The sequence below is a fragment of the Mobula hypostoma genome, chromosome 10 (genome assembly GCF_963921235.1).
Source record: "Mobula hypostoma chromosome 10, sMobHyp1.1, whole genome shotgun sequence".
NCBI lineage: Eukaryota > Metazoa > Chordata > Chondrichthyes > Myliobatiformes > Myliobatidae > Mobula > Mobula hypostoma.
In genome coordinates this window covers 26,483,586-26,509,091 of record NC_086106.1, presented here as the reverse complement: position 1 = coordinate 26,509,091, position 25,506 = coordinate 26,483,586, and the positions used below count along the sequence as shown (strand labels likewise).

Sequence of the window (25,506 nt, the reverse complement as noted above, 5' to 3'; positions counted from 1 at the left end):
GTGTACAGATATCTTCTTGAGGGAGAGGGATTGAGGGACACCGGTCAGTGTACAGATATCCCCCTGAGGGAGAGGGTCTGAGGGACACCGGTCAGTGTACAGATATCTTCTTGAGGGAGAGGGACTGAGGGACCAGTCACTGTGCCGATATTCCTCCCTCAGGGTCTGTTGTCAGTCTGCAGATCTCTTTCTCACACATATTCACGTGCTCCCTTTCTCACATTTACTGTCTCTCCCCCCCATTCGCTTTGTTTCTCTTTCTCTCAGATTCACACTCTCATACACGTTCACTTTGTTGTCTTTCTCTCCGATTCACACTTTCACACACATGCACTCTCTCACTTTGTGTTTAACTCTCACGTTCTTTCTGTCTTACCCACATTCACTCTGTTTCACTCTCTTGCACATTGACTCTCTCTCTCCCTCTCTCTCTCTCTCTCCACACACACATTCACTAACTTATGCTCCCTCACTCTCTCTTTCCATCACACACACATCCACACATTCACTCTCTCATTTTCAGTCTCTCTCTCTCTCACACACACACATTCATTCTCTCTCTGTCTGTTTCCCACAGGGCCTGTGCTCTCCCTCCTCTGGACTGGCCGCTGCCGAGCCACTTCAACCAGCTGGAGCTGAAAATGCTGCTGCAGCCCAAGCCTCACCACCGGGCACACTACGAGACGGAAGGTAGCCGCGGAGCGGTCAAGGCCCTGGCCGCGGGTCACCCTGTCATCAAGGTGAGCGTCCGTGCCTGCAGGACCCAGCCTTAAAGCAGCGCGCCCTTGAAACAGCCCCCAGCCGAACCTCAAGGATGAATCCCACCAAACCAGCCCCAGCCCCCGGCAGTGTTTAAATCACTGACAGTGCAACTTTCATCCTGTGCTCAGACATTCCCTCTGAAGCCGTGAACCTTGTCAATGTCAGCCCGCCAGAGGCTGTTTATGTGATCTTTGCATTTTCATTTGTGGTCGGGGTTGAGAATTTCAGGGGCTTAGCTGTCAGACCATATGGCATAGGAGCAGAATTAGGCCATTCATCCCATCAAATCTGCCCTACCATTCAATGGTTTCTCTTTCTCCCTCCCCTCTCTTTCACCCCACTGTTCCTCTCCTCCCTTTCTCCTCATCTCTCTCTCCCCTCTTTCCCCTTTCTCTCTCTCCTACCTTTCCCCTTTCTGTCCTCCCCCACCTCTCCCTTTCTTTCTCTTTCTACCCCTACACCCCTTTCTGCCCCTCTCCGTCATCATTATCATTAGGGTTAGGAAGCTATGATCTCTTTGACTCCCCTCACCATGCCCACACCGACCTGTCTGTCCACTGTCAGGGTGGAGCCCAGCATAAGTGAGCAGCAGCACCCCATGATCTGCCTGGATGGTCTATACCGTCATGGGATTAACACTGAACTTTCCATTGTTGGTTATCCATTCCCCCCCCCCCACCCCGTCTCTCCTTCTGCACAAGTGTAGAGAAACAGAGGGATCTTGGGGCCCATGTTAGTAGATCCCTCAAAGTTGTCATGCATATTAATGGGGTTATTAAGAAGGTGTATGGTGTGTTGGCCTTCATTAACTGGGGGATTGAGTTCAAGAGCCAGGAGGCAGTGGGACAACTGGCTAGACCACGCTTGGGAGTACGATGTTTGGGTCTGGTCTTTTCATTATAGGAAGGGTATAAGGATATAGCGAGGGTGCAGAGCATTAGAAGGCACATCTTATGAGGACAGATTGAGTGAGCTAGGAAGCAAAGAAGGATGAGAGGTGATTTCTCAAGGGTGTTTAAGATGATAGGTGACATAGATCAAGCAGATTCCTTCTCTTTCAGCCCTTTACCATTTCAGCCTGTCACGTCCCAGCTTCGCACTTTGAACTGAATTGAACTGAATTGAATTGAATGATCTTTATTGTCATTATACATAGGTACAATGAACCTCTGTTTGGCTTCCTCTCAGGCAATTAAATAAAGCGGTAGATAAAAACTAGACAGTAATATAAAAACAGTATTAAATAGATAAGTAGCAGAAAATAAGTTGCAGCAGCAGCAGAATATCACAGTAATGCACAAAGTGCTGTTAGTGCAAGTATTTGAATCCTTGTGTATGCATGTGTGTGCTCACAGTTTCAGTCATTGTTCTGTGGGAGTGGTGTGATGGAGGCCACAGCTCTGGGATAGAGGCTGTTCCTCAGTCTATTTGTTCTGGCTTTTAGAGTCCTGAACCTTCTGCTGGATGGCAGCGGGTCAGACAGGGAGTGGCCGGGGTGTGTGGTGTCTATATGCTGATTGCTTTCCTCCTGAGTCTGCTGGAATAGATGGTGTCCAGTCACTTCTGGGTGAATGTGTGTGGGTGGGTGGTTGGGGGCCAGGGTTGGGGGTGGGGGGGAAGCGGATGATGCAAGAAGCTGGAACTAGATGGGAGAAGTAGAGGGCTGAAGAGTGCGGAATCTCACGGGACAGGACCATGGGCTGTAGTACAAGAGGAAGGAGGAGGGGAGCCAGAGGGGAGGTGATGGGCAAGTAATGAGGGTGGGAGAGGAGAAAGGAGGAGAAGGTCAGCAGAATGGAGAACGGAAGGGAGAGGTAAAAAGTGGCGGAAGGGGGATGGTGAAAGAATTTACCGTACGTTAGAGAAATCTATGTTCATGGATATTCCAGGCAGAAAGTGGATGGCCACCTGGAGATCCTGCCTTTTAGCCCCCCCCCCAACGCCTTTCTTTGTTGAGACAGAAAGGGGGGAGAAGCTGGGAGATGGACAGAGTGTCACAGGTTGACGGGTGAAGACCATAAGACGTAGGAGTGGAATTCAGCTATTTAACCCATCAGGAGTGCACCGCTGATTTATTTTCCCTCTCAATCCCATTTTCCTGCCTTCTCCCCACAACCTTTCATACTCTTACTAATCAAGATCATCAGCCTCTGCTTTAAATACACCCAATGATTTAGCCTCCACAACAGTCTTTGGCAATGAATTGCACAGATTCAACACCCTCTGGCTAAAGAAATTGCTCCTCACCTCTGTTCCAAAGGGGTATCCTTCTATTCTGATGCTTTATCCCCTGGCCCGAACCTTCCTGTCCACTCTATCTTGGCCCTTCAATATTCAGTCGGTTTCAATGAGATTCTCCACTCATTCTTCTAAACCCAAGCTAGTACAAGCCCAGAGCCATCAAAAGCTCCTCATATATTAACCATTTCATTCCCAGGATCATTCTCGTAAACATTCTTTGGACCCTCTCCAATACCAGTGCATCCTTTCTTTGATAAGGTGCCCAAAAAACTACTCATGTCACTCTAAATGTGGTCTGACCAATGCCTGATAAAGCCTCAGAATTACATATTTATATTTAAGTTTACATCTCAGTCCTCTCAAAATGAATGCTAACATTGTATTTCCCTTCAACACACACAAACACTCTGCCCCCTCCCCCAGCTGCCTATCACCTCCCTCATGGATCCGCCTCCTTCTACTACCCATTGTGTTTTCCCCTATTCTTTCTTCACCTTTCCTGCCCATCACCTCCCCCACCCCTTTATCTTTATCTTTCTTTTCCCTTACTGGTTTTTCACCTGGAACCTTCCCGCCTTCTCCTTCCCACCCTCTCCCCACCTTCTTTATAGGGCCTCTGCCCTTTCCCCCCTACAGTCCTGACAAAGGGTTCCGGCCCAAAACGTCGACCGATCTTTATCCACAGATGCTGCCCGACCTGCTGAGTTCCTCCAGCGTGTTGTGAGTGTTGCTCTGACCCCAGCATCTGCAGATTATTTTGTGTTTACACACAGATAAAATGCTGGTGAACGCAGCAGGCCAAGCAGCATCTGTAGGAAGAGGTACAGTCGACGTTTCGGGCCGGAACCCTTCGTCAGGACTAACTGAAGGAAGAGATAGTAAGAGATTTGAAAGTGGGAGGGGGAGGGAGAGATCTGAAATGATAGGAGAAGACAGGAGGGGAGAGGTGGATCTAAGAGCTGGAGAAGGGAGAAGACTGTGGGACGGGAAGCCAGGGGAGAGAGAGAAGGGGGGAGGGGAGCCCGGAAGGTAGAGAGCAGGCAAGGAGTTATAGTGAGAGGGACAGAGGGAGAAAAAAGAGAGAGAGAAAAAAAGGGTGAAAAATAAAAAATATATAAAATAAATAAATAAGGGATGGGGGTGTGAAGGGGAGGTGGGGCATTAACGGAAGTTTGAGAAGTCAATGTTCATGCCATCGGGTTGGAGGCTACCCAGACGGAATATAAGGTGTTGTTCCTCCAACCTGAGTGTGGCTTCATCTTTACAGTAGAGGAGGCCGTGGATAGACATGTCAGAATGGGAATGGGATGTGGAATTAAAATGTGTGGCCACTGGGAGATCCTGTTTTCTCTGGCGGACAGAGCGTAGGTGTTTAAGGTATTTCCCTTCCTTGTCACCCACTGAGCCTGCAAATTAACTTCAAGGAATCCTGCACTGACTCCCCAAGACACTTTGCACCTTTGATTTCTGAATGAGCTCCCCATTTATAAATAGAGGTGTATAGTATGGAAACAGACCCTTCAGCCTGTCAAATTCATGCCAACCGCAAACCACCAATTTACACAGTTCTCATTCCACACACTTCCTGACTCTGTTCCATTTGCCATTTCTTTGCCCATTCTCCATATCTGCCCAAGTCCTTCTGCAGACTCTGTTCCCTCAAAGTTAGATGCTCCTCCACATATCTTTGTATTGTCCACAAATTTGGGAGGGAGAGACAGTGAGAGAGAAGAAGGCAGAGGGAGGGGTTGGAAGGAGGGCACAGCAGTAGGAGGTGAGGGGTGGGGTGAGAGGGAGAGGGATGGCGATGGAAACTTGCTGGGGTCTGCTTTCTGTTGACGATGCCTGTAATGTGCGGGCAAAGATGAACACGCCCCTCATTCCCCAGTGTGCTGACGTCAATAAGGTTCTGGGCCTGACCTCTGAACACCAACAGATGGCTCAGAAAACTTCAGAGGATTGGGACCAATTTCCAGATGTAATCATCGACAGATGATGTCAAATTTAATATTTTTTTTTACAATGAAAGAATTTGGTGTGGTTTCCTGTAGAAATATTTGAAATAGTTCACCGGGTAGCCAAAAGATTCATCCAATGAGAGATCTGTAATGACTTTCAGAGTGAAGATCCCTCCGCACTGTCCTGTCCCACACTCCCAGGGACAGGGTCAGACACAGGGTGAGCCTCCCTCCACACCGTCCCGTAACACACTCCTAGGGACAGGGTCAGACACAGGGTGAGACACAGGGTGAGGCTCCCTCCACACCGTCTCGTCACACACTCCCAGGGACAGGGTCAGACACAGGGTGAGGCTCCCTCCACACCGTCCCATCACACTCCCAGGGACAGGGTTAGACACAGGGTGAGGCTCCCTCCACATCGTCCTGATACACTCCCAGGGACAGTGTCAGACACAGGGTGAGGCTCCCTCCACACCGTCCCATCACACACTCCCAGGGACAGGGTCAGACACAGGGTGAGTCTCCCTCCACATTGTCCTGTCCCACAAACCCAAGGACAGGGTCAGACACTTGGTGAGGCTCCCCCCACACTGTCCCGTCAGACACAGGGTGAAGCTCCCTCCACACTGTCCCGTCACACACTCCCAGGGACAGGGTCAGACACAGGGTGAGACTCCCTCCACACCGTCCCATCACTCACTCCTGGGGATAGGGTCAGACACAGGGTGAGGCTCCCTCCACATCATCCTGATACACTCCCAGGGACAGTGTCAGGGACAGGGTGAGGCTCCCTCCACACCGTCCCGTCACACACCCCCAGGGACAGGGTCAGACACAGGGTGAGGCTCCCTCCACACCGTCCCATCACACACTCCCAGGGACAGGGTCAGACACAGGGTGAGGCTCCCCCCACACTGTCCTGTCACACACTCCCAGGGACAGGGTCAGACACAGGGTGAGGCTCCCTCCATGCCGTCCCGTCACACACCCCCAGGGACAGGGTCAGACACAGGGTGAGGCTCCCTCCACACCGGCCCACCCACACTCTATCAGGGACAAGGATGTCCCCATGATTCATGGGTTATTGAATCCTAGGCACACTTCCAGGCTGGTGTTTAACTGGTTAAGAATTCAGCGGAGACCTGGTTGCGTGTGTGACGTAGACTGGCAGTCGGCCCTAGAACTGCTCGTAGAACTTAACTCAACAACAGTTTTTAATTTTAGTCTCCACTTTCCAGGGACATGGCTGGGCTGTTTCAGTCAGAAGGATTTAACCCCCTCCTTCCTGTCTCTCCCCAGTCAGAGAGAGGCAGAGACAGAGTAGAACGGGTGGAGGGAGGGATGGTGAGTAAGGGAGAGATGAAGAGTAAAGGATGAGAGGGAGGGAAAGGGAAGTAGGGAGGCAGAGGGAGAGACGAGAGTGGGAGAGTGAGGGAAGAAGTGAGTGAAAGGTAGAGGGAGAGGGAAGCAGAGCTGTAGGGAGTGGGTAGTTGGGGCAGAGAGAAGGAGGGAGAAAGGGGAGTGGGAGGGAGTCAGAGGGAAAGGGGAGAGTGGGAGATAGAAGGAGGAGGGATTATACCACTCACTCTCTCTCCCTCCTCCACCTTTACTCCCCACTCTTCCCCTGCCTCTCCCCATCCCTCTCCCAAATCTCCCCTTCCCTCTCCTCTCTCCCTCCCTCCCTCCCTCCACGTTTGCTGTTTCTGTCCATGATCAGGGGGGCACGGGCATGCTGACATTGGAATTTTTCCCAGTTCGCAGCCTCTCCCTCTCCTCTTCGGGTAAAAGCTGGCCTCAATCATCGCAGGCTCTCTCAGCCTCTCTCACGCAAATGCCCTGCTTCCCTCTCTCAACTCGCCACTCTCACTGATTACCTCTCTGATTCAATCTCTTCATCTCTCTCTTTCACTCTCTCCCCCTCTCTCACCCTTAATATCATACTCTCCTTCCCTCTCTCTTGCCTTCTTCTCTGTATATCCACCATCTCTCTCAATTACCTCTTTCCCCTCCCATTTTCAATCACTTGTCTCTCTCCCCCATCTATTTCTCTCCCTCCCTCTTCTCTCATTCTCCTTCCTTCTCTCTCTAGTTATCAATTACCTCTCTCCTCCCCCGATCATGTATTCCTCACTCTTCAAATCACTTCTTTCTCTCTTCGTTCTGTCTGCCCTCTCCGTCTCCTCTCTCTTGCCCCTCACCCCTCTCTCCCCACCCCTCTCCTCTCCTCTCTTTCCACTTCCTCGCCATCCCCGTCCCTCCGTCTCTACCCCCTCCCCTTTCCCACATGCAAATCAGAAAACAACACAACTCTGAACATCTGTAACCACTTTTCATTCTGAACAGATGTTGGCAGCAAACAGACAAACAGTTTACCCACCTCCTCACCACCCACACTCTGCCTCGGCTGGGCCCTTTCTCCTTCCCAGTGCATTCACAGAGCAGAGACCCTCCATAACCCCCTCGCTCTCCTCCTGCACCAGGGCCTTGTGTCAGTGGGGGAGGCAGTGTAGCAGGGGCCGATGTTTCGTGCAGGGCCTTTCCTCTGCCCCAGAATATTCTGGAAATAGTGACTGTCCATAACCTCCTCACCCTCTTCTGTCTTCTCCCGCTCCTCCGTGTGTGGGAGTCGTAGCAAGGTCCCTGCCTTTCATTGTGCATTCTGGGAGCAGTGACCCTCCACAACAGCCTTGCCTCATTTTCCAGGGACTACTGGGTGGGTGGAGGAGGGTGGTTTCTGCAGGGCCTATGTCTAAGGTAGGGTGCTGTCTCTGCCTCTGTGAATTCTGGGAAAGTGACCCTCCATAATCCCCTTTCCATCCTCCTGCTCCTCCTCCACCTCCACTTGGGCCGCCTCAGATAGGGCTTTTTTTCCTTCCTCCATAATTGTGGAAGGGGTCAGGGCTGGACTGTTGGCACCACAGTCTCCCCACACTTGGGAAGAGGCTGCTACATCTGACTCTGGTTGCTTCAACCCTAGGGAAGGATGCCTCTGGGCCTGAACCAGAAACGGAAAGTTCTGGAAATGTTCAGCAGGTCAGGCAGCGGCTGTAGAGGCAGAAGTGGGCCCAACGGGCCTAAATGCAATAGGGCACGTTTTACTGGTGGGGACTATCCAATTGTGCATTCAATGAATTTTAGAGAGGCCCCAGCCAGTACAGTGAGGCTCCAGCACAGAGTTTCAGAGAGGCCCCAGCACAGAGTTTCAAAGAGGCTCCAGCACAGAGTTTCAGAGAGGCTCCAGCACAGAGTTTCAGAGAGGCCCCAGCACTGAGTTTCAGAGAGGCTCCAGCGCAGAGCTGCAGAGAGGCCCCAGCACAGAGTTTCAGAGAGGCCCCAGCACAGAGTTTCAGAGAGGCCCCAGCACAGAGTTTCAGAGAGGCTCCAGCACAGAGTTTCAGAGAGACCCCAGCACAGAGTTTCAGAGAGGCCCCAGCACAGAGTTTCAGAGAGGCCCCAGCACAGAGTTTCAGAGAGGCCCCAGCACAGAGTTTCAGAGGCTCCAGCACAGAGTTTCAGAGAGACCCCAGCACAGAGTTTCAGAGAGGCCCCAGCACAGAGTTTCAGAGGCTCCAGCACAGAGTTTCAGAGAGGCCCTGGTGCAGAGATTCAGGAGACCAAAGGGTAGAGGTTCAGTGAGGCCTCGGCAGGGAGATTCAGGGAAGACCATGCACTGAATTACAGTGAGAGCCCAGTGCAGACATTCAGTTTGTCCCTAGCAGAAAGATTCACTGAATCTCCAGTGGGGACGTTCAGTGATGCTCAGCGACCCAGTGTGGAGCAGGTTTTTAACCTTCTCTTTGTTACTCCTTCACCCCCCTCCTCCCTAATCCAGCTGCAGGGGTATGCGGAGCAGCCCCTTACTCTCCAGATGTTCATTGGCACAGCGGATGACCGGAATCTCAGGCCCCACGCCTTCTACCAGATCCATCGGATCAGTGGGAAGATGGTCACCACCTCCAGCCAGGAAGCACTGGTCAACACAACCAAGATCCTGGAGGTGCCTCTCCTCCCCGAAAACAACATGACGGCCAAGTAATGTCACCTCACCCTGTGTCTGACCCTGTCCCTGGGAGTCTGTGATGGGACGGTGTGAAGGGAGACTCGCCCTGCGTCTGACCTTTCCCTGGGAGTGTGTGACGGGACGGTGTGGAGGGAGACTCGCCCTGCGTCTGACCCTGTCCCTGGGAGTGTGTGACGGGACGGTGTGGAGGGAGTCTGACCCTGTCCCTGGGAGTGTGTGACGGGACGGTGTGGAGGGAGACTCGCCCTGCGTCTGACCCTGTCCCTGGGAGTGTGTGACGGGACGGTGTGGAGGGAGCCTCACCCTGTGTCTGACCCTGTCCTTGGGTGTGTGACGGGACGGTGTGGAGGGAGACTCGCCCTGTGTCTGACTCTGTCCCTGGGAGTGTGTGACGGGACGGTGTGGAGGGAGCCTCACCCTGTGTCTGACCCTGTCCCTGGGTGTGTGTGACGGGACGGTGTGGAGGGAGACTCGCCCTGTGTCTGACCCTGTCCCTGGGTGTGTGTGACGGGACGGTGTGGAGGGAGCCTCACCCTTTGTCTGACCTTGTCCCTGGGAGTGTGTGACGGGACGGTGTGGGGGGAGCTTCACCCTGTGTCTGACCCTGTCCCTGGGTGTGTGCGACGGGATGGTGTGGAGGGAGCCTCACCCTTTGTCTGACCCTGTCCCTGGGAGTGTGTGACGGGATGGTGATGGGACGGTGTGGAGGGAGCCTCACTGAACATCTGAAACTTTTAAACCCCACAGTATAGATTGCGCGGGGATCCTGAAGCTTCGGAATTCTGACATTGAGCTGCGGAAGGGCGAGACAGACATCGGCAGGAAGAACACCCGTGTGCGTCTGGTCTTTCGTGTCCACATTCCACAGTCTGGAGGCAAGGTCGTCTCGTTGCAGGTGTCCTCCGTCCCAATTGAGTGCTGTGAGTGGTTGAAGCATCCTTCACCCCACACTGACATCCAGCCCTCTGTTATCACCCCCCTCCCCAACTCAGTTTCATCTTGATTCCTGACGGAGCCTCCCTCCTTCTCTTGCACAGCACTGATCCTGTTCTCAGCTCACATCCATTGTGTGTGTACTGGCTCTCCTTGGGGTTACTACACCAGCCTGTCTCCCCCTGCTCTCCCAGCACAGTGCATAAGGCTGTTGTGGCTCCAGGTCCCACCTCCAGCTGTGTGTGTGTGTGTGTGTGTGTGTGTGTGTGAAGTTTGCATTCTCTCTCTCTGACCCCATGTCCCTTTCATCTCATGTCCCAGAAATGTGTGGTTGGTGGGTTAATCCGCCTCTGTGAGTTCTTTCCCAGTGTTGATGAGAATGTGGGGGGTGAGCGGTGGTATAAGGTTTTTAAAAGAGGATTGGGCTTGGTTTGAAAGCTAACACAGACTGGAGAACTGAAGCTTAGAGATGGTACAACAACAATTCACCAGGATGTTGCCAGGACTGAGAACTTCAGTTATAAGGAGAGACAGGAACAAAGGGAGCTGAGGGGTGATTTGATAAAGGTTTATAAAATCGTGAGGGCCATGGATAAGGTGGATGGTAACCGTCTTTTCCCTAGGATAGGGGACTCGAGAATGAGAGAGCACAGGTTTAAGGTGAGAAAGGAAAGTTTTAAGGGGGTCATGAGGGGTTAGTTTTAGCAAACAGAGGAGACCATAAGACATAGGAGCAGAATTAGGGCATTTGGCCGATCGAGTTTGCACCACCATTTCATCATGGCTGATCTAACTTTCCTCTCAGCCCCAATCTCCTGCCTTCTCCCTGTATCCCTTCATGCCCTGACCAATCAAGAATCTATCAACCTCTCAACTTCTGCCTTAAATACACATGAAGACTTGACCTCCACAGCTGCCTGTGGCGATGAATTCCACAGATTCACCACTCTCTGCCGAAAGAAATCCCTTGTCAGTTCTGTTCTAAAAAGATACCCGTCCATTTTGTGGCTGTGTCCTCTGGTCTTAGACTCTCCCACTGTAGGAAACATCCTCTCCACTTTCACTCTATCAAGGCCTTTCACCATTCTATAGGTTCCAATCAGGTTACCCCTCATTCTTCTGAAATTCTAGTGAATACAGGTCCAGATCCATCAGATATTCTTCATATGACAAGCCATTCAACCCTGGAATCATCTTCATGAACCTCCTTTGAACCCACTCCAGTTTCAACAAATCCTTTCTAAGGTAAGGGGCCCAAACCTGCTCAAGGTACCCCGAGTGAGGCCTCACCAGTGCTTTATAAAGTCTCAATATTAGATCTTTGCTTTTATACTCAAGTCCTCTTGAAAAGAATGCTAACCTCGGGTTTGCCTTCCTTACCACAGACTCATCCTGCAAATAAGCCTTTAAGGAGTCCTGCACAAGGACTCCCAGGTCCCTTTGCGTCTCAGTTCTTTTCTATTTTCATTTCTCTAGGAGGTTGGTGTGTGGAAACAGCTGCCAGAGAAGGTGCTGTAGAGGTGGGGACAGTTACAATGTTTATAAGACATTTGGACGGGTACATGGATAGGAAAGGTGACTGGGGATATGGGCCAAATGCTTGAAAGATGTGGGGTTTGGATAAACTGGATGCTCTTTTTCACCCAGAGTAGAGGAGTCTATATCTAAAGCGGGGGGGGGGGGGGAGTGGGTTGGTTATGGGGAGAGGGAAGAGTTTTAATGAAATCTGAGGGGGTAAGAGAGGAACTGATACCTGGAAGGTTCTAGCAGAGCAGTTGACAGAGATACAACCAAGAGGGATTTAGTTAGTGCAAGGCATGGAAGCATGCCGTCCTAAAGAGGGCAAATGGAATCAATGCAGATAGAGGGAGTAGGAGCGACTACGGTGGGCTTAAAACCCGGCTTCTGTGCTGGATGATCCTCCTGACGAAACCTTTGAGGGTCTGTAGAGACGGTCCCCTCTCCCCCAGTAAAACTTATCACCCTTCCAACCTCCACCACACTGACCTGCACTTGCCCTCCGTCCCTGCCCCGCTCATTTCACCCCACGCTGTGCCCTCTCACCGCAACCCCTCACACTCTGCACCCTTTCGTTTGCTCTCCCCCACCCCACCTTCCCCCTCCAGCTCAGCGATCGGCTCACGAGCTGCCCCAGGTGGGGAGCTACAACACGATGTCCTGCCCAGTGTCGGGGGGAGAGAGGCTGGTCATCACCGGCTGCAACTTTCTGCCTACCTCCAGGGTCATCTTCACCGAGAAAGGGCCAGGTATGGATGGGGGACTGACCCTGGGGGGATGTGGGCTATCCGCTGGGAGGGACCAAGGCAGTGGGTAGATAACTGGGAGAATGGGGACGTGGGTGACAATGGGGTGGGGCAATAGGGGTGGAGAGGAGAGGTGACCACACGGATTCCCTAGGGTGGGGGTGAACACAGGGAGGGAATTGTGGAAGAATGGGGTGACCCAGATAAAGAGAGATGGGCGGCGGGGAGGGAGCGGTGAACTCAGGGAGGGGTTAACTCGAGGAGGAAGGTAGTGATCTCAGGTGAGGAGGAGGGATGGGGTGACCACAGGGGGGGGGTTGGTTAGGTGGGTGGCATTCTCTCTATCCCCCTCGGATCTCTCCACCCACCACTGACTGCCCCCTCATCCTCAATTCTCTCCTCTCACAGCCTCCCTTCCCTCAACCTCAACACTCCTCCTCCTACACCATCTGCCTCACTCTCTCCTTCACTCTCCCCCTCATTCACCTCTCCCTCCTTCCTCACTCTCTACCCCTCACCCTTTCCTTCTCCTCCCCCCTCACCCAACTCAACCTTCTCTCTCACCCTCTCTCCCTCGGGTCCACCTGTCCCCTCACTCCCTCTTCCTCTTACTCAACACATTTTCTCCTCCCTCGCCTCCCACCTCCCTCAGTGGAATTTCAGATGGGTTTATTTATAGGGAGTAGGTGTAAGGGGAGGGGGAGAGGGCAATTTGGGGGAGGGGCGATGGCAAGAGAGGGAGAGAGGTGGGCGAGTGGAGAAGGGGACAGGAGGGGATTAGAGACAGGAGAAGAGGAGGGGGATGTTGGAGACAGGGGAGAGCAGAGGAAGATGGGGTCGTAGGATTAGAGACAGGGAGAGAGGAAGGAGGGAGAGAAGGGCATTGGAGGGAGTGGGAGGGAGTGTGTCAGATGGAAAGACACACTGTCACATTTCTCCCCACAGATGGACGAATGCGCTGGGAGGTAGAGGCCAAGATCGACAGTGCAGAGACCACAGAGGTAAGAGTCGTCCTTTCACCCCCTTGGCACTGAACTCTAGGACTGGCTGTCCCGCAATGGCATGAGGAAAGCCCATTGTATAGCCAACCCCCGTACCCCGCAGAGAGACCGGTGTCTCTCCCTTCTTCCCCATGTCCCTGCAAAAGATGGATTAGATCCCAGCCTGTAACTCTATATACAGTATTATTCTTCTTAAGCCCATCACCCCGATCTCCAACAGCAGCTCGCCAGAGTCCCCTGTCCAGGGTCGATCAACCTTCTGGCTTCCAGTTTCACCACATGACTTCCTCTGTCTTCTGGGCAAAGAGCCTTCCTCCCTCGGAGATGAGTTCTTTGGAGCTACTGTTGGCATTTCAGTAGTTCTGAGTTATTTTAAGGATGGGGTCACTAGCCCTGTACCCAACCCTCCTCCTTTTGTAGCAGGGTTTGGGACTGTGCATGGCAGAATTATTCTATATATAAGCCCCCAGAAGCCTGTGATTAGATCCCAGCCTGTAACTCACTCTGGAAGTCTGTCCTTGTGTATATACCCCCTTAAATCCCCTGATAAAATGTCAGCCTGCAACCCACTCCTGGGTTTCTGTGCACAAAACTCCCTGCTCTCTCTGCGTTTGTGTTTCAGCTCCCTCTGCTGGCCAGTTTAAAACACTTATTGTTTCTCTGTCTCTCTCCCTCTTTCTCACTCCTGTCCCTGCTCTTCACTCTTTCTGTCCACTCTGTCATGCCCACCTATTTGTTCCACTCTCCCTCTCCCTCACAATTTCCTTCCCTCCTCTCGATTTCATGTACACCCTCTACCTCTCTCGCACACTCTCCCCTTGTCTGTCATTTTCTCTGTTCCTTTCCCTCTCTCCCCCCTCCATTTCCTCACCCTTCCATAATCCATCCCATCCGCCTTCATTTTCTCTCTCCCCACTCTCTGTCCTTCTGACTCTACCCTTTCCTCTCACCCTTCCCCTCCCATTCTTCCCTTCACCCCTCTCCCTCTCTTCCATTTTGCCCTCACCCCTCCCCTACCTCTCCCCCTCTCGCTTGCACCCTCCTCTCCTTCTCACACGACCTCTTGCCATTTTTCCTCCCTCCTTCCAACTGTCCCCCCTCCCCACTTCCCTCTCCTCTTTCCCCTTTCCTCTCCTCCCCCTCTCCTCTCTTCCCCCTCCTCTTTCCCTATTCCTCTCCTCCCCCTCTCCCCTCTTCCCTCTCCTCTTCCCTCTCCTCTTCCCTCTCCTCTTCCCCTATTCCTCTCCTCCCCCTCTCCCCTCTTCCCTCTCCTCTTCCCTCTCCTCTTCCCTCTCCTCTTCCCCTATTCCTCTCCTCCCCCTCTCCCCTCTCCTCTTTCCCCTTTCCTCTCCTACCCCTCTCCCCTTCCCTCTCCTCTTTCCCTATTCCTCTCCTCCCCTCTCCCCTCTTCCCTCTCCTCTTTCCCCTCTCCCTACTTCCCCATTCCCTTTCCTTCCAATTCCCTCTCCCTGCTCCTCATTCCCTCTCTCTCTCTCCTGCCTCCCCCTTTCCCCTCTCTCTCCCCTTCTGCTCCTCTCCCCTTCCCCTGCCTCTCCCCTCCTCTTTGATTTGCTGCTTTCCCCATTCCCTCTCTCCTTCCCCTCTACAGAGCAACATCGTGGCCGAGGTTCCGCCTTACCACAACCAGTCCCTCACCAGCACTGCACACGTCTGTTTCCTGGTCTGTAATGGCAGAAGGAAGAGGAGCCCTCCCCAGAGTTTTTGCTATGTCCCGGGTGAGTTACCTGCCAAGTGCATGTTCCCCGAATGCCCCCTCCCCAGAAACGAGAAGGCCCAGTGCCCCCTCCTCCTCTCTGCCCTCTGTGGAACCTCAGTCCCTCACTTGTAATGAATCCACACTTCAGAATCAAATTCCTTCCTGTGAGCCGCACAAAGGGTAGAGAAGGTCTCTCTCCCCGAGGGAGGGGTATTGGAAACTAGACGGGTGTAGTTTTAAGGGGAGATTGTCACTTTGCCGAGGTACAGTGTAAAGCTTATCTTGTATGTTATTCATACAGATCAAATCATTACACAGTTGGGGTAATGAAGTGTAACAGCTGCGGGGGACGTGCAGGGCAGATAAGGAATAAGGTGCAAGATCACAATGAGTTAGCTTACGAGGCCAAGAGTCCAATTTATTGTACTATAGAACCATTCAATAGTCTTAAATCTGCAAGGTTGAAACTGTCCTTGAGCTGGTGGTATGTACTTTCAGGCTTTTGTATATTCTGCCCCCTCCCACTGACTGGAGGCAGGAGGAGAGAGATTGTTCGGGGTGGGGAGGGGTCTTTGATTATGCTGGCTGATTTAGAGAGGTTGTGAGAAGTGTAGACAGAGTCTGTGGAGGGAAGGCTGGTTCCTGTGACGTGCCCGTAACTCTCTGCAGTTTCTCGCAGTCACCACTTGCGCAGAGCATTTCCCCACTTATGCAAGGTGATGTGCATTGGGAAGTCACATAGGGGTAGGACGTGTACGGAGAGCGGTAGGAATGTAGCGGTCCCGGTCCATAGCTCTCTGAAAGTGGTGAAGATGGCGAATAGCATGCCTGCCTTCATTACTTTGCATCCCTCTTCACTGTGGAAGCAGCAGGTTGCCAGAGGTCTGTGAGTGTCAGGAAGCAGGAGTGAGTACCATTGCTATTACCAAGGAAAAAGTGCTAGCCAAACTGAAAGGTCTTAAGGTGGATAAGTCACCTGTACCTGATGGACTACATCCCAGAGTCCTGAGGGAGGTTGCTGAAGAGATACAGATGCATTCGTCAAGATCTTTCAAGAATCACTTGATTCTGGCATGATCCCGGTGGACTGCAAATGTCATTCCACTCTTTAAGAAAGGAGGAAGGCAAAAGAAAGGCAATTATAGGCCAGTTAGCCTAACATCAGTGGTTGGGAAAGTGCTGGAGTCTATTATTAAGGATGAGGTTTCGAGGTACTTAGAGACCAATGATAAAATAAATCAAAGTCAGCATGGTTTCTGTAGGGGAAATCTTGCCTGGCAAATTTTCAAGAAAGTAACAAACAGGGTGGACAAAGGAGAGGCAGTGGATCTCATTTACTTGGATTTTCAGAAGACATTTGATAACATGCCTCACACGAGGCTGCTTAATGAGATAAAAATGCTACGGCATTATGGGAAATGTACTGGCATGGATAGAGGATTGGCTGACAGGCAGGAGCCAGCAAGTGGGAATAAAAGGGACCTTTTCTGGTTGGCTGCCAGTGACTAGTGGTGTTCCTCAGGGGTTAGTATTGGAATCATTACTTTTCACATTGTTTGTCAAAGATTTAGATAATGGAATTGATAGCTTTGTGGCAAAGTTTGCAGATGATACGAAATGGGTGAAGGGGCAGGTAGTGCTGAGGATGTAATGCAATTGTAGCAGGACCTAGACAAATTGAAAGAATGTGCAAAGAAGTGTCAGATGGAATACAGTGCAGGGAAATGTATGATAATGCATTTTGGTAAAAGGAACAATAGTGTGGACTACTATCTAAATGGGGAGAAGGTTCAAACATCAGAGGTGCAGAGAGACTTAGGAGTCCTTGTGCAAGACTCCCAGAAAAGTAATTTATATGTTAGTCTGTGGTAAAGAAGGCAAATGCAATGTTGGTATTTATTTCAAGGGAAATAGAATATAAAAGCAAGGAGATAATGTTGAGCCTTTATAAGACACTAGCCAGGCCACACTTGGAGTATTGTCAACAGTTTTGGCCCCATATCTCAAAAGGGATGTGTTGTCATTGGAGAGAGTCTAGAGGAGTTTCACAAGGATTGTTCTGTGAATGAAGGGGTTAACATATGAGGAGCGTTTGGCAGCTTTGGGCCTGTACTCACCGGAATTTAGAAGAATGCAGGGGGATTACATTGAAACCTACTGAATGGTGAAAGGACTAGATATGATGTAGAGAGGATCTTTCCTATGGTGGGAGTGTCCAGAACTAGAAGGCACAGTCTTAAAATTGAGAGGTGATCCTTTAAAACAGAAGTAAGGAGGATTTTTTTTAGACAGAGAGTAGTAAATCTGTGGAATGCTCTAGTTCAGATTGCAGTAGAGGTCAAGTCCAGGCGTGTATTCAAGGCAGAAGTTGATTGTTTCCTGATCAGTCAGGACATCAAAGGATATGGCAAGAAAGCAGGTGTATGGGGTTGAATGGGATCCGGGATCTGCTATGATGGAATGGCGGAGCAGACTCGATGGGCTGAATGGCCTAATTCTCCTCCTATGCCTTATGGTCTTATTAGTCAGTGCACTGAGTACAAGAGCTGGGATGTGATGTTCTATCTTTACACAATACTAGTCAGACCACATCCGGAGCACTGTGTGCATTTCCGGTCACCGCACTACAGGAAGAGTAAATAGTTGTGTTAAAGAGAGTGCAGAGGAGATTTCCCTAGGTGCTACCAAGACTGGGTGGAGTTTGGTTATAAGAAGAGACTGGACAGGATGGGACTGTTTCCCCAAAGTGAAGGGTGACTAATAGAGGTCTGGAAGAGGCATAAAGAGAGGAGATACTGCAGGTTCAGTCTCTTTTCCTATGGCCAGGGTATCAAACACGAGGAGTAGGTTTAAGGGGAGGGGATAGAGGTTTAAAGGAGAGCTGAGGGGCAAGTGTATTTCACACAGAGAGTATGATATTTTCAACATGTTACTAGAGGTGGTGGAGGAATCAGATACAACCAAGAGGCATTTAGATGTGGGGAATATGTTCCTAATATGGGCATATGGGTTCAGTTTAGATGCAGGGGGAAGCATTGACAAGTTGGGCCAAAGGGCCTGTTTCTGTGAGGTGGAGGGGAGATATGATATTGGTAGAGCATTCTGAGAAAACCCATAAAATCACAGGGTGAGATCTCTTCGCAGGGACTGTTTGTGGAAGGTGGGGTCCCAGCCATCTCTCCACTCCTGTTCTCGCAGTGATTAGGGGCTCATGCTCCTGAGCTCCCCTCCACTCCATGTGGGATGGGAGGGTGGGGATTGTGGGTGGCTATCAACACCAGTGTCTCATAGAAACTGTGATCTCTGCCTTCTAGTGTATGTCAAAGAAGAGTCGTCCCAGGACCTGCAGACGGGACATAGTTCGGCAACCCCCCCTTCTACCCGGCTCGCCTCTGGCCCGAACTCCCCACCTTTCCCAGGTTTCCTGTCCCCCGAGGGGCTTACTGAGAGTCGCCCCCTCCTGGTACCCTCTGGGATCCTGTGCTCCAGGGGTCTCCACTCCAGCCTGGCCAAAGACAATGAAGTCCTGAGGAGAGGTGACCCTAGCCTTCCCTTCACCTGTCCTAGCTACGGGCAACTGTTGGCCCCACCCAACCAATTGCCTCAGACCAGCCAGAGTAAGTCATTAACCCAACACAACCAAGGGCACCCATTGGCTCACAATGACCAGAGCCAACAGTTGACCCAAACCAACCAAGGGCTCACATTGGCTTCCAATGACCAGAGCCAACAGATGACCCAACCCAACCAAGGACACTCATTTTGTTGCAGTGACCAATGTCAACCATTGATCCAACCCAACCAAGAGCACCTGTTCAATACTGGTGAACAGTGCCAACCATTGACCCAAGTGCACCAAGTGACCCACACCAGTCACGGTCAACCATTGAACCAACCCAGCCAAAGGCACCCATTGGCTCCTGGTGAGCAAAGCCAGCTGCTAACCCAAACCTACCAGGGGGACCAATTGACCCAGCCAAATCAAGAACAGCGAGTGGTTCACACCACCCACAGCCAACCATGGACCCAACCCAACCGAGAGCACCAACTGGTCACTGGTGACCACTGCCAGCCACTAACCCGGCAGCACCAAGGGCACCCATTGCCTCTTGAGCTCCCCTTCTTACCGATGACCCAGCCCAGTCGAGCTCACCACATGGCTATCGATGACCAATGCCAGCCGCAGGCCCAGCACAACCCTGGGCCCCGATTGGAGAACCTCAACCATAGTCATCCGTTGAGCCGACCCAACCAAGAGATGCCATTAGCGACCAATCACCAATGCCCGTTGCTAGCCCGATCCCATCAAGGACACACATCTGCTCACACCATCGCCGGTAGACTGGTAACTCGAGCCCCCCACGGGCACCCTCTCACCCAGATCGGCACAATACGTCCCGTACCCGCCGGCTTCGCGCGACCTGGCCAGGGTCCGCTCTCGACCAGTCCCCAGACAGGTACCCACGGCTGTGAAGCGCCGCAAACTCTAGCCGACCAACCGCGTCCAGGAAGCCGCTGCCCGTCCCACCCAAGACTCCCCCCCTTGGTCTCCCACTCCCCTCTCACGTACTCCCCACACCGGGCTCCGGAGACTGGCGGACAGGCGACCGCCCACCCCCTCGCGATCGAGGCGCGAGGGTGTCCGGGATCTCGCGACCCGACCACTGGCTGCCGGGGAGTACCGCGGGACGCCGGAGAGAAGGGAGGGGCAGGGGAGGAGGAGGGAGAGATCGCGGAGTGCGAGGTCTCCTTCGGCGCCATCCCGATCCAGGGGATCACGCTAGACGACGGTAGGTGGGGCGCGGTCCCTTTTAAGAGCCCGATCGTTTGCCTTTTGGGGTCAAAGCCGAGCCATAGCGCGGAGAAAGCGCCACCCTGTGTCTGACCCTGTCCCTGGGAATGCGAGAAGGGACGATCCGGACAGAGCCTCACGCTGTGTCTGACCCTGTCTTGGGGAGAGCGTGACGGGTCGGTGTGGAGGAAGCCTCACCCCGTGTCTGACCTTCTCCCTTTTATTTAAAATGCATTCGTTGCAACTTTACACTACGACTGTATAAAAACACAAATACAGTGACAGAAACAGACTAAATTTTATCCTGATCTTGGATGTCATTTATCCTCTGCGGCATCTCGCGGCCTCAAAACACCTCCACCGTACCCTTGGAGTCAATGCGTTCTTTCTTCAGGAATACTCTGGCACGGAAGTCCCCCCGGAAAATTGCCTGGCCGGGGGAGTCAGCCCGGGCAGGACACTCCACTTCCCGCCTCCGGGACCCACGGATAGCTAACTGGGTCAGCCCCGGGGGTAAGCTTACTAGGAGATCCTCCCCCCTCCATGTTCCCCTCCCTCCATAATGGATGATCAAATATGACGAGGGTGGGTCCGGCCTGTTCCTGGGAGTGTGTGACGAGACAGTGCGCGGTGGGTGTTTGAGTTTGCCTGGCCTGAGTTCCGAACTCCCATCTTCTATCTTCTTTCCATTCCCACAGTGAACGAGATTATCGGATGGGACCTCTCGGACGCCCCAGAATCCTTACGGACAAAGACACGGACGGAAGAGCCATGACTGCGGGCGGGATCTCCGCCAATCGGTTCCAGAACGCCAGGGGCGTCGGGTTTGACTTTTGGGTGGAAGCGGTCCTGGCGTGATGAGGCATCCCGGCTCACTCCCTTGAACTTTCCGTTCCTATAAACTTCCTTCGCCGCCACCACCAACCTCCCCCACCCAGGTGGAGTTTTTTGTGTCATTGTGTCAGCATAGCGGGATCCCAAGTGCCTCTGCCGGCCTCGCAGCAGCCGGTGGGTGAGGTGGTTGTACGTCCTGGCCGTAGTAGCTAAAGTCTCCCTCCCGCAAAACCCCGAACTTTCCCACAGCCCCCTCCCTTTCCTCTTTCGCTCGCCCTCCCGCCCTCTTCTTCCTTCCTTCCTCCCCCTTCCCTCCCCGTCCTTCCCATCCCCTTCCCCTCTTCCTCGCCCCGTCTTGTTATGGGAGATTTTAACATGCTACTGGGAAAATCATGTTGGTACTGGACCCCAAGAAAGGGAGTTTGTGGAATGCCTCAGAGATGGATTCTTAGAGCAGCTTGTATTAGAGCCTACCAGGGAGACGGCAATCCTGGATTTAGTGTTGTGTAATGAGCCAGATTTGATAAGGGAACTCGAGGTAAAGGAGCCATTAGGAGGTAGTGACCATAATATGATAAGTTTTAATCTACAATTTGAGAGGGAGAAGGGAAGATCGGAAGTGTCAGTATTACAGTTGAACGAAGGGGACTATGGACCCATGAGGGAGGAGCTGGCCAAAGATGACTTGAAAGATACCCTAGCAGGGATGATAGTGGAACAACAATGGCAGGTATTTCTGGGAACAATACAGAAGGTGCAGGATCAGTTCATTCCAAAGAGGAAGATAGATACTAAGGGAAGTAAGGGGCGACCGTGGATGACAAGGGAAGTCAAGGACAGTATAAAAATAAAAGAGAGGAAGTATAACATAGCAAGGATGAGCGGGAAGCCAGAGGATTGGGAGACTTTTAAGGAGCAACAGAAGATAATTAAAAAGGCAATACGGGGGGAAAAGATGAGGTACGAAGGTAAGCTAGCCAAGAATACGTTTGTATAAAGGAGGATAGTAAAAGCTTCTTTAGGTATGTGAAGAGGAAACAATTAGTTAAGACCAAAGTTGGGCCATTGAAGACAGAAACGGATGAAATTATTATGGGGAACAAGGAAATGGCAGATGAGCTGAACAGGTACTTTGGATCTGTCTTAACTGGGGAAGACACAAACAATCTCCCAGATGTAATAGTGGCCGAAGGACCTAGGGTAACGGAGGAACTGAAGGAAATTCGCATTAGGCAGAAAATGGTGTTGGATAGACTGATGGGACTGAAGGTTCATTAATCCCCAGGGCCTGATGGTCTGCATCCCAGGGTACTTAAGGAGGTGGCTCTAGAAATCGTGGATGCATTGGTAATCATTTTCCAATGTTCAACAGATTCAGGATCAGTTCTTGCGGACTGGAGGGTAGCTAATGTTATCTCACATTTTAAGAAAGGTGGGAGAGTGAAGACAGGCAATTATAGACCAGTTAGTCTGACATCAGTGGTGGGGAAGATGTTGGAATCAATTATAAAAGATGTAATAGCAGCACATTTGGATAGCAGTGGCAGGATCGGTCCGAGTCAGCATGGATTTATGAAGAGCAAATCATGTTTGACTAATCTTCTGGAATTTTTTGAGACTGTAACTATGAAAATGGACATGGGAAAGTCAGTGGATGCAGTGTACCTGACTTTCAAAAAGCCTTTGATAAAGTCCCACATAGGAGGTTAGTGTGCAAAATTAGAGCAAATGGTATTGGGGCCAGGGTACTGACATGGATAGAAAATTGGTTGGCAGACAGGAAACAAAGGTTAATGGGTCCTTTTCAGAATGGTAGGCAGTGACTAGTGGGGCACCGCAAGGCTCGGTGCTGGGACTGCAGCTATTTACAATATAAATGATTTAGATGAAGGGATTAAAAGTAACATTAGCAAATTTGCAGATGACACAAAACTGGGTGGCAGTGTGAAATGTGAGGAGGATGTTATGAGAATGCAGGGTGACTTGGACAGGTAGGGTGAGTGGGCAGATGCAGTTTAATGTGGATAAATGTGAGGTTATCCACTTTGGTGGCAAGAACAGGAAGGCAGATTATTATCTGAATGGTGTCAAGTTAAGGAAAAGAGGAAGTACAATGAGATCTAGGTGTCCTTGTTCATCAGTCACTGAAAGTAAGCATGCAGGTACAGCAGGCAGTGAAGAAAGCTAATGACATGCTGGCCTTCATAACAAGGGGAATTGAGTATAGGAGCAAAGAACAGGAATTCTGCAGATGCTGGAAATTCAAGCAACACACATCAAAGTTGCTGGTGAACGCAGCAGGCCAGGCAGCATCTCTAGGAAGAGGTACAGTCGACGTTTCAGGCCGAGACCCTTCGTCAGGACTAACTGAAGGAAGAGTTAGTAAGGGATTTAAAAGTGGGAGTAACTCTTCCTTCAGTTAGTCCTGACGAAGGGTCTCAGCCTGAAACGTCGACTGTACCTCTTCCTAGAGATGCTACCTGGCCTGCTGCGTTCACCAGCAACTTTGATGTGTGTTGATAGGAGCAAAGAGGTCCTTTTGCAGCTGTACAGGGCCCTGGTGAGACCACACCTGCAATATTGTGTACAGTTTTGGTCTCCAAATTTGAGGAAGGACAGTCTAGCTATTGAGGGAGTGCAGCGTAGGTTCACGAGGTTAATTCCCGGGATGGCAGGACTGTCATATGTTGAAAGATTGGAGAGACTGGGGTTGAATACACTGGAATTTAGAAGGATGAGAGGGGATTTGATTGAAACATATAAGATTATTAAGGGATTGGACACGCTAGAGGCAGGAAACATGTTCCCGATGTTGGGGGAGTCCAGAACCGGAGGCCACAGTTTAAGAATAAGGGGTAGACAATTTAGAACGGAGTTGTGGAAAAACTTTTTCACCCAGAGAGTTGTGGATCTGTGGAACGCTCTGCCTCAGAAGGCAGTGGAGGCCAATTCTCTGGATTCTTTCAAAAAAAGAGTTAGATAGAGCTCTTAAAGATAGCGGAGTCAAGGGATATGGGGAGAAGGGTACTGATTGTGGATGATCAGCTATGATCACAGTGAATGGTGGTGCTGGCTCGAAGGGCTGAATGGCCCACTCCTGCACCTATTGTCTATTGTCTATTATCCCCTTTTCCTCCGACCCTCTTTCCTCCCCCTCCCTCTTCCCTTCCCTTTACTCCTTCTCTGTAGCTTCAGGATTCTACTGTGCTGGCTCCTGTCCCTCTCCCTCCCGCCTCCCTCTCCCTTCCTCTACCCTCCCCTCCCTCTTTCCCCCTCCTTGGTTGGTAGTAGGTCATTTCCTGAGTCTTTTATATAGGTATACACTAAACATCTGTAAAATTCAGGCTTCGACATTAGTTCCAAATCCCCAGTTAATCGTTACTCTGTCCTTCCAGTTGCTGTTTGTAAGATGAATAAATAAATAAATAAATAAATAAAGCCAGTGGCGTGAGCCAGTCTCTTCCATATCTATCTATCTCTCTCTCCCCCTCTCTCTTACTACCCCCTCCCCCCCCCGCCCCTCTCTCCTCTCTCCGCCGTTTCTTTAAGCACCTCCAGCAATACAGCGTCTACTTCATAAGGGAACAGAGGGTTCTGGCATCAGGTCTATATGTACAGAGATATATATGGGGGATAATATGGGAATTATACACATATATATACAGCAGTGAGATCGGCACCTTGTGTATATGAACGCAAACATCAAAAACATCAGGACTATATCTATCGGTAACATATATACGATAGTAATATACGCACCATGTACATAGTAAACGTAGACAGCAGTGACACTGGGACCGCGATCCGGTTGAGTACATGGTTACGCAAGGGGGAGCGTGGACTACAACTCCCGCCGTGCAGTTCGGCGTGGGGTGGAGAGGGGGGTGCGACGGAGGTCGGTTACTCAGGTGACGCCGCGCATCTCCATGGGGTATGCTTCTGCGCCGTCTCCCCATTGCGTCACAATGGATCGCATCGGCACGTGGCTTGGGATCACTATGGGGACGGGGAAGCGTGGCCAGCCGTGGCGCGAAGTGCGCGCAGCCCGCGGACTGGGCGGCTGCTAACATGGTGTGAAGACCCCCCATTGTTGCTGTTGGGAACGGGGTATCCTTCCAGTACCACTGCCCCTGTGAGTAAACGTTTGCAAGCTGGGCTGATGCATGGAGCAGTGCTTTTATGGCATGCATTAGTGGGAAAATGCACCAGTTCTCAGATTCGCTGCCATGGGAGGCAGAAGGTGATGCACCCAGCGTGGGAAACCTCCGATAGAGGCAAGACAAACTTTTTCTCAAACATTCTATCCCTTGGAGCACCATTAGGTGCATTTGTCTTTGCCGGCTTCGATAGTTCCCGTAGATTTCGACCCGTCCTCCTGTGCGTCCACTTCAGGAGTGCCCTGTACCCTGACGGGGTCCCTTCGTTCATTTGCCTTCTGCTGACCCCAACCAGACCAAGGACGGTCTTCACTCCGAACGCCAAGCGTCTGTATTGACCACGAACCCCACGCCCCCTCCGTTTTCTTCGCATTCCCAAAGCGGGAAGGCAGAGCATGACCTCAGCGGCGAGAGCCAGGTGCTGATTGGGACTCCTTGCAATGGAAGCCACCCTACAGGAGCAGGCGGCAAAAGGAACAGTACCTTTCTGTCTGAATAAGAGATTAAGCGCTACAAGGAGAGGTTGGAAAAACCTAGATTGTTTCCCTCTGGCTGAACGGAAGACTCGAGACGGTCTATACGATCTGAAAAGGCTTAGATAGGGTAGCACCCAACTGTGGAAATTTAAATAGAGGGCATAGGGTTGGGGAGAGAGAGAAAAATGTAAAGAGGTTTTCTTGCGGGGCAGAGTTTTCTTTATGCTGAGCAGTGGGTGTTTGGAAAGGGTTCCCGGGAAAGCTGGTTGAAGCAGATATGATGGAGGTGTTTAACAGGCTGCTAAGGTAGACACGCAGATGTGCAGAGAATGGGAGGGACGTGGATC

General features: G+C 51.5%; 1 protein-coding gene across 2 annotated transcripts in view; it reads left to right on the top strand.

Annotated features, from left to right (window-relative positions):
* The window catches only part of nfatc4 (nuclear factor of activated T cells 4), a 31,393-nt gene extending 8,569 nt beyond the window's left edge, over window positions 1-22,824 (top strand). The window contains exons 3-10 of one of the 2 annotated variants that reach the window (XM_063061293.1): window positions 578-740; window positions 8,803-8,996; window positions 9,733-9,905; window positions 12,045-12,185; window positions 13,128-13,183; window positions 14,793-14,919; window positions 18,215-19,690; window positions 20,391-22,824. In XM_063061293.1, the coding sequence (XP_062917363.1) occupies window positions 578-740; window positions 8,803-8,996; window positions 9,733-9,905; window positions 12,045-12,185; window positions 13,128-13,183; window positions 14,793-14,919; window positions 18,215-19,690; window positions 20,391-20,467 (2,407 nt within the window). In that variant the 3' untranslated portion in view covers window positions 20,468-22,824. Of the gene's footprint in view, window positions 1-577; window positions 741-8,796; window positions 8,997-9,732; window positions 9,906-12,044; window positions 12,186-13,127; window positions 13,184-14,792; window positions 14,920-18,214; window positions 19,691-20,390 lie in introns of both variants that reach the window. The other variant, XM_063061292.1, reaches the window with a different exon arrangement.
* The last annotated feature ends 2,682 nt before the right edge of the window (window positions 22,825-25,506 follow it).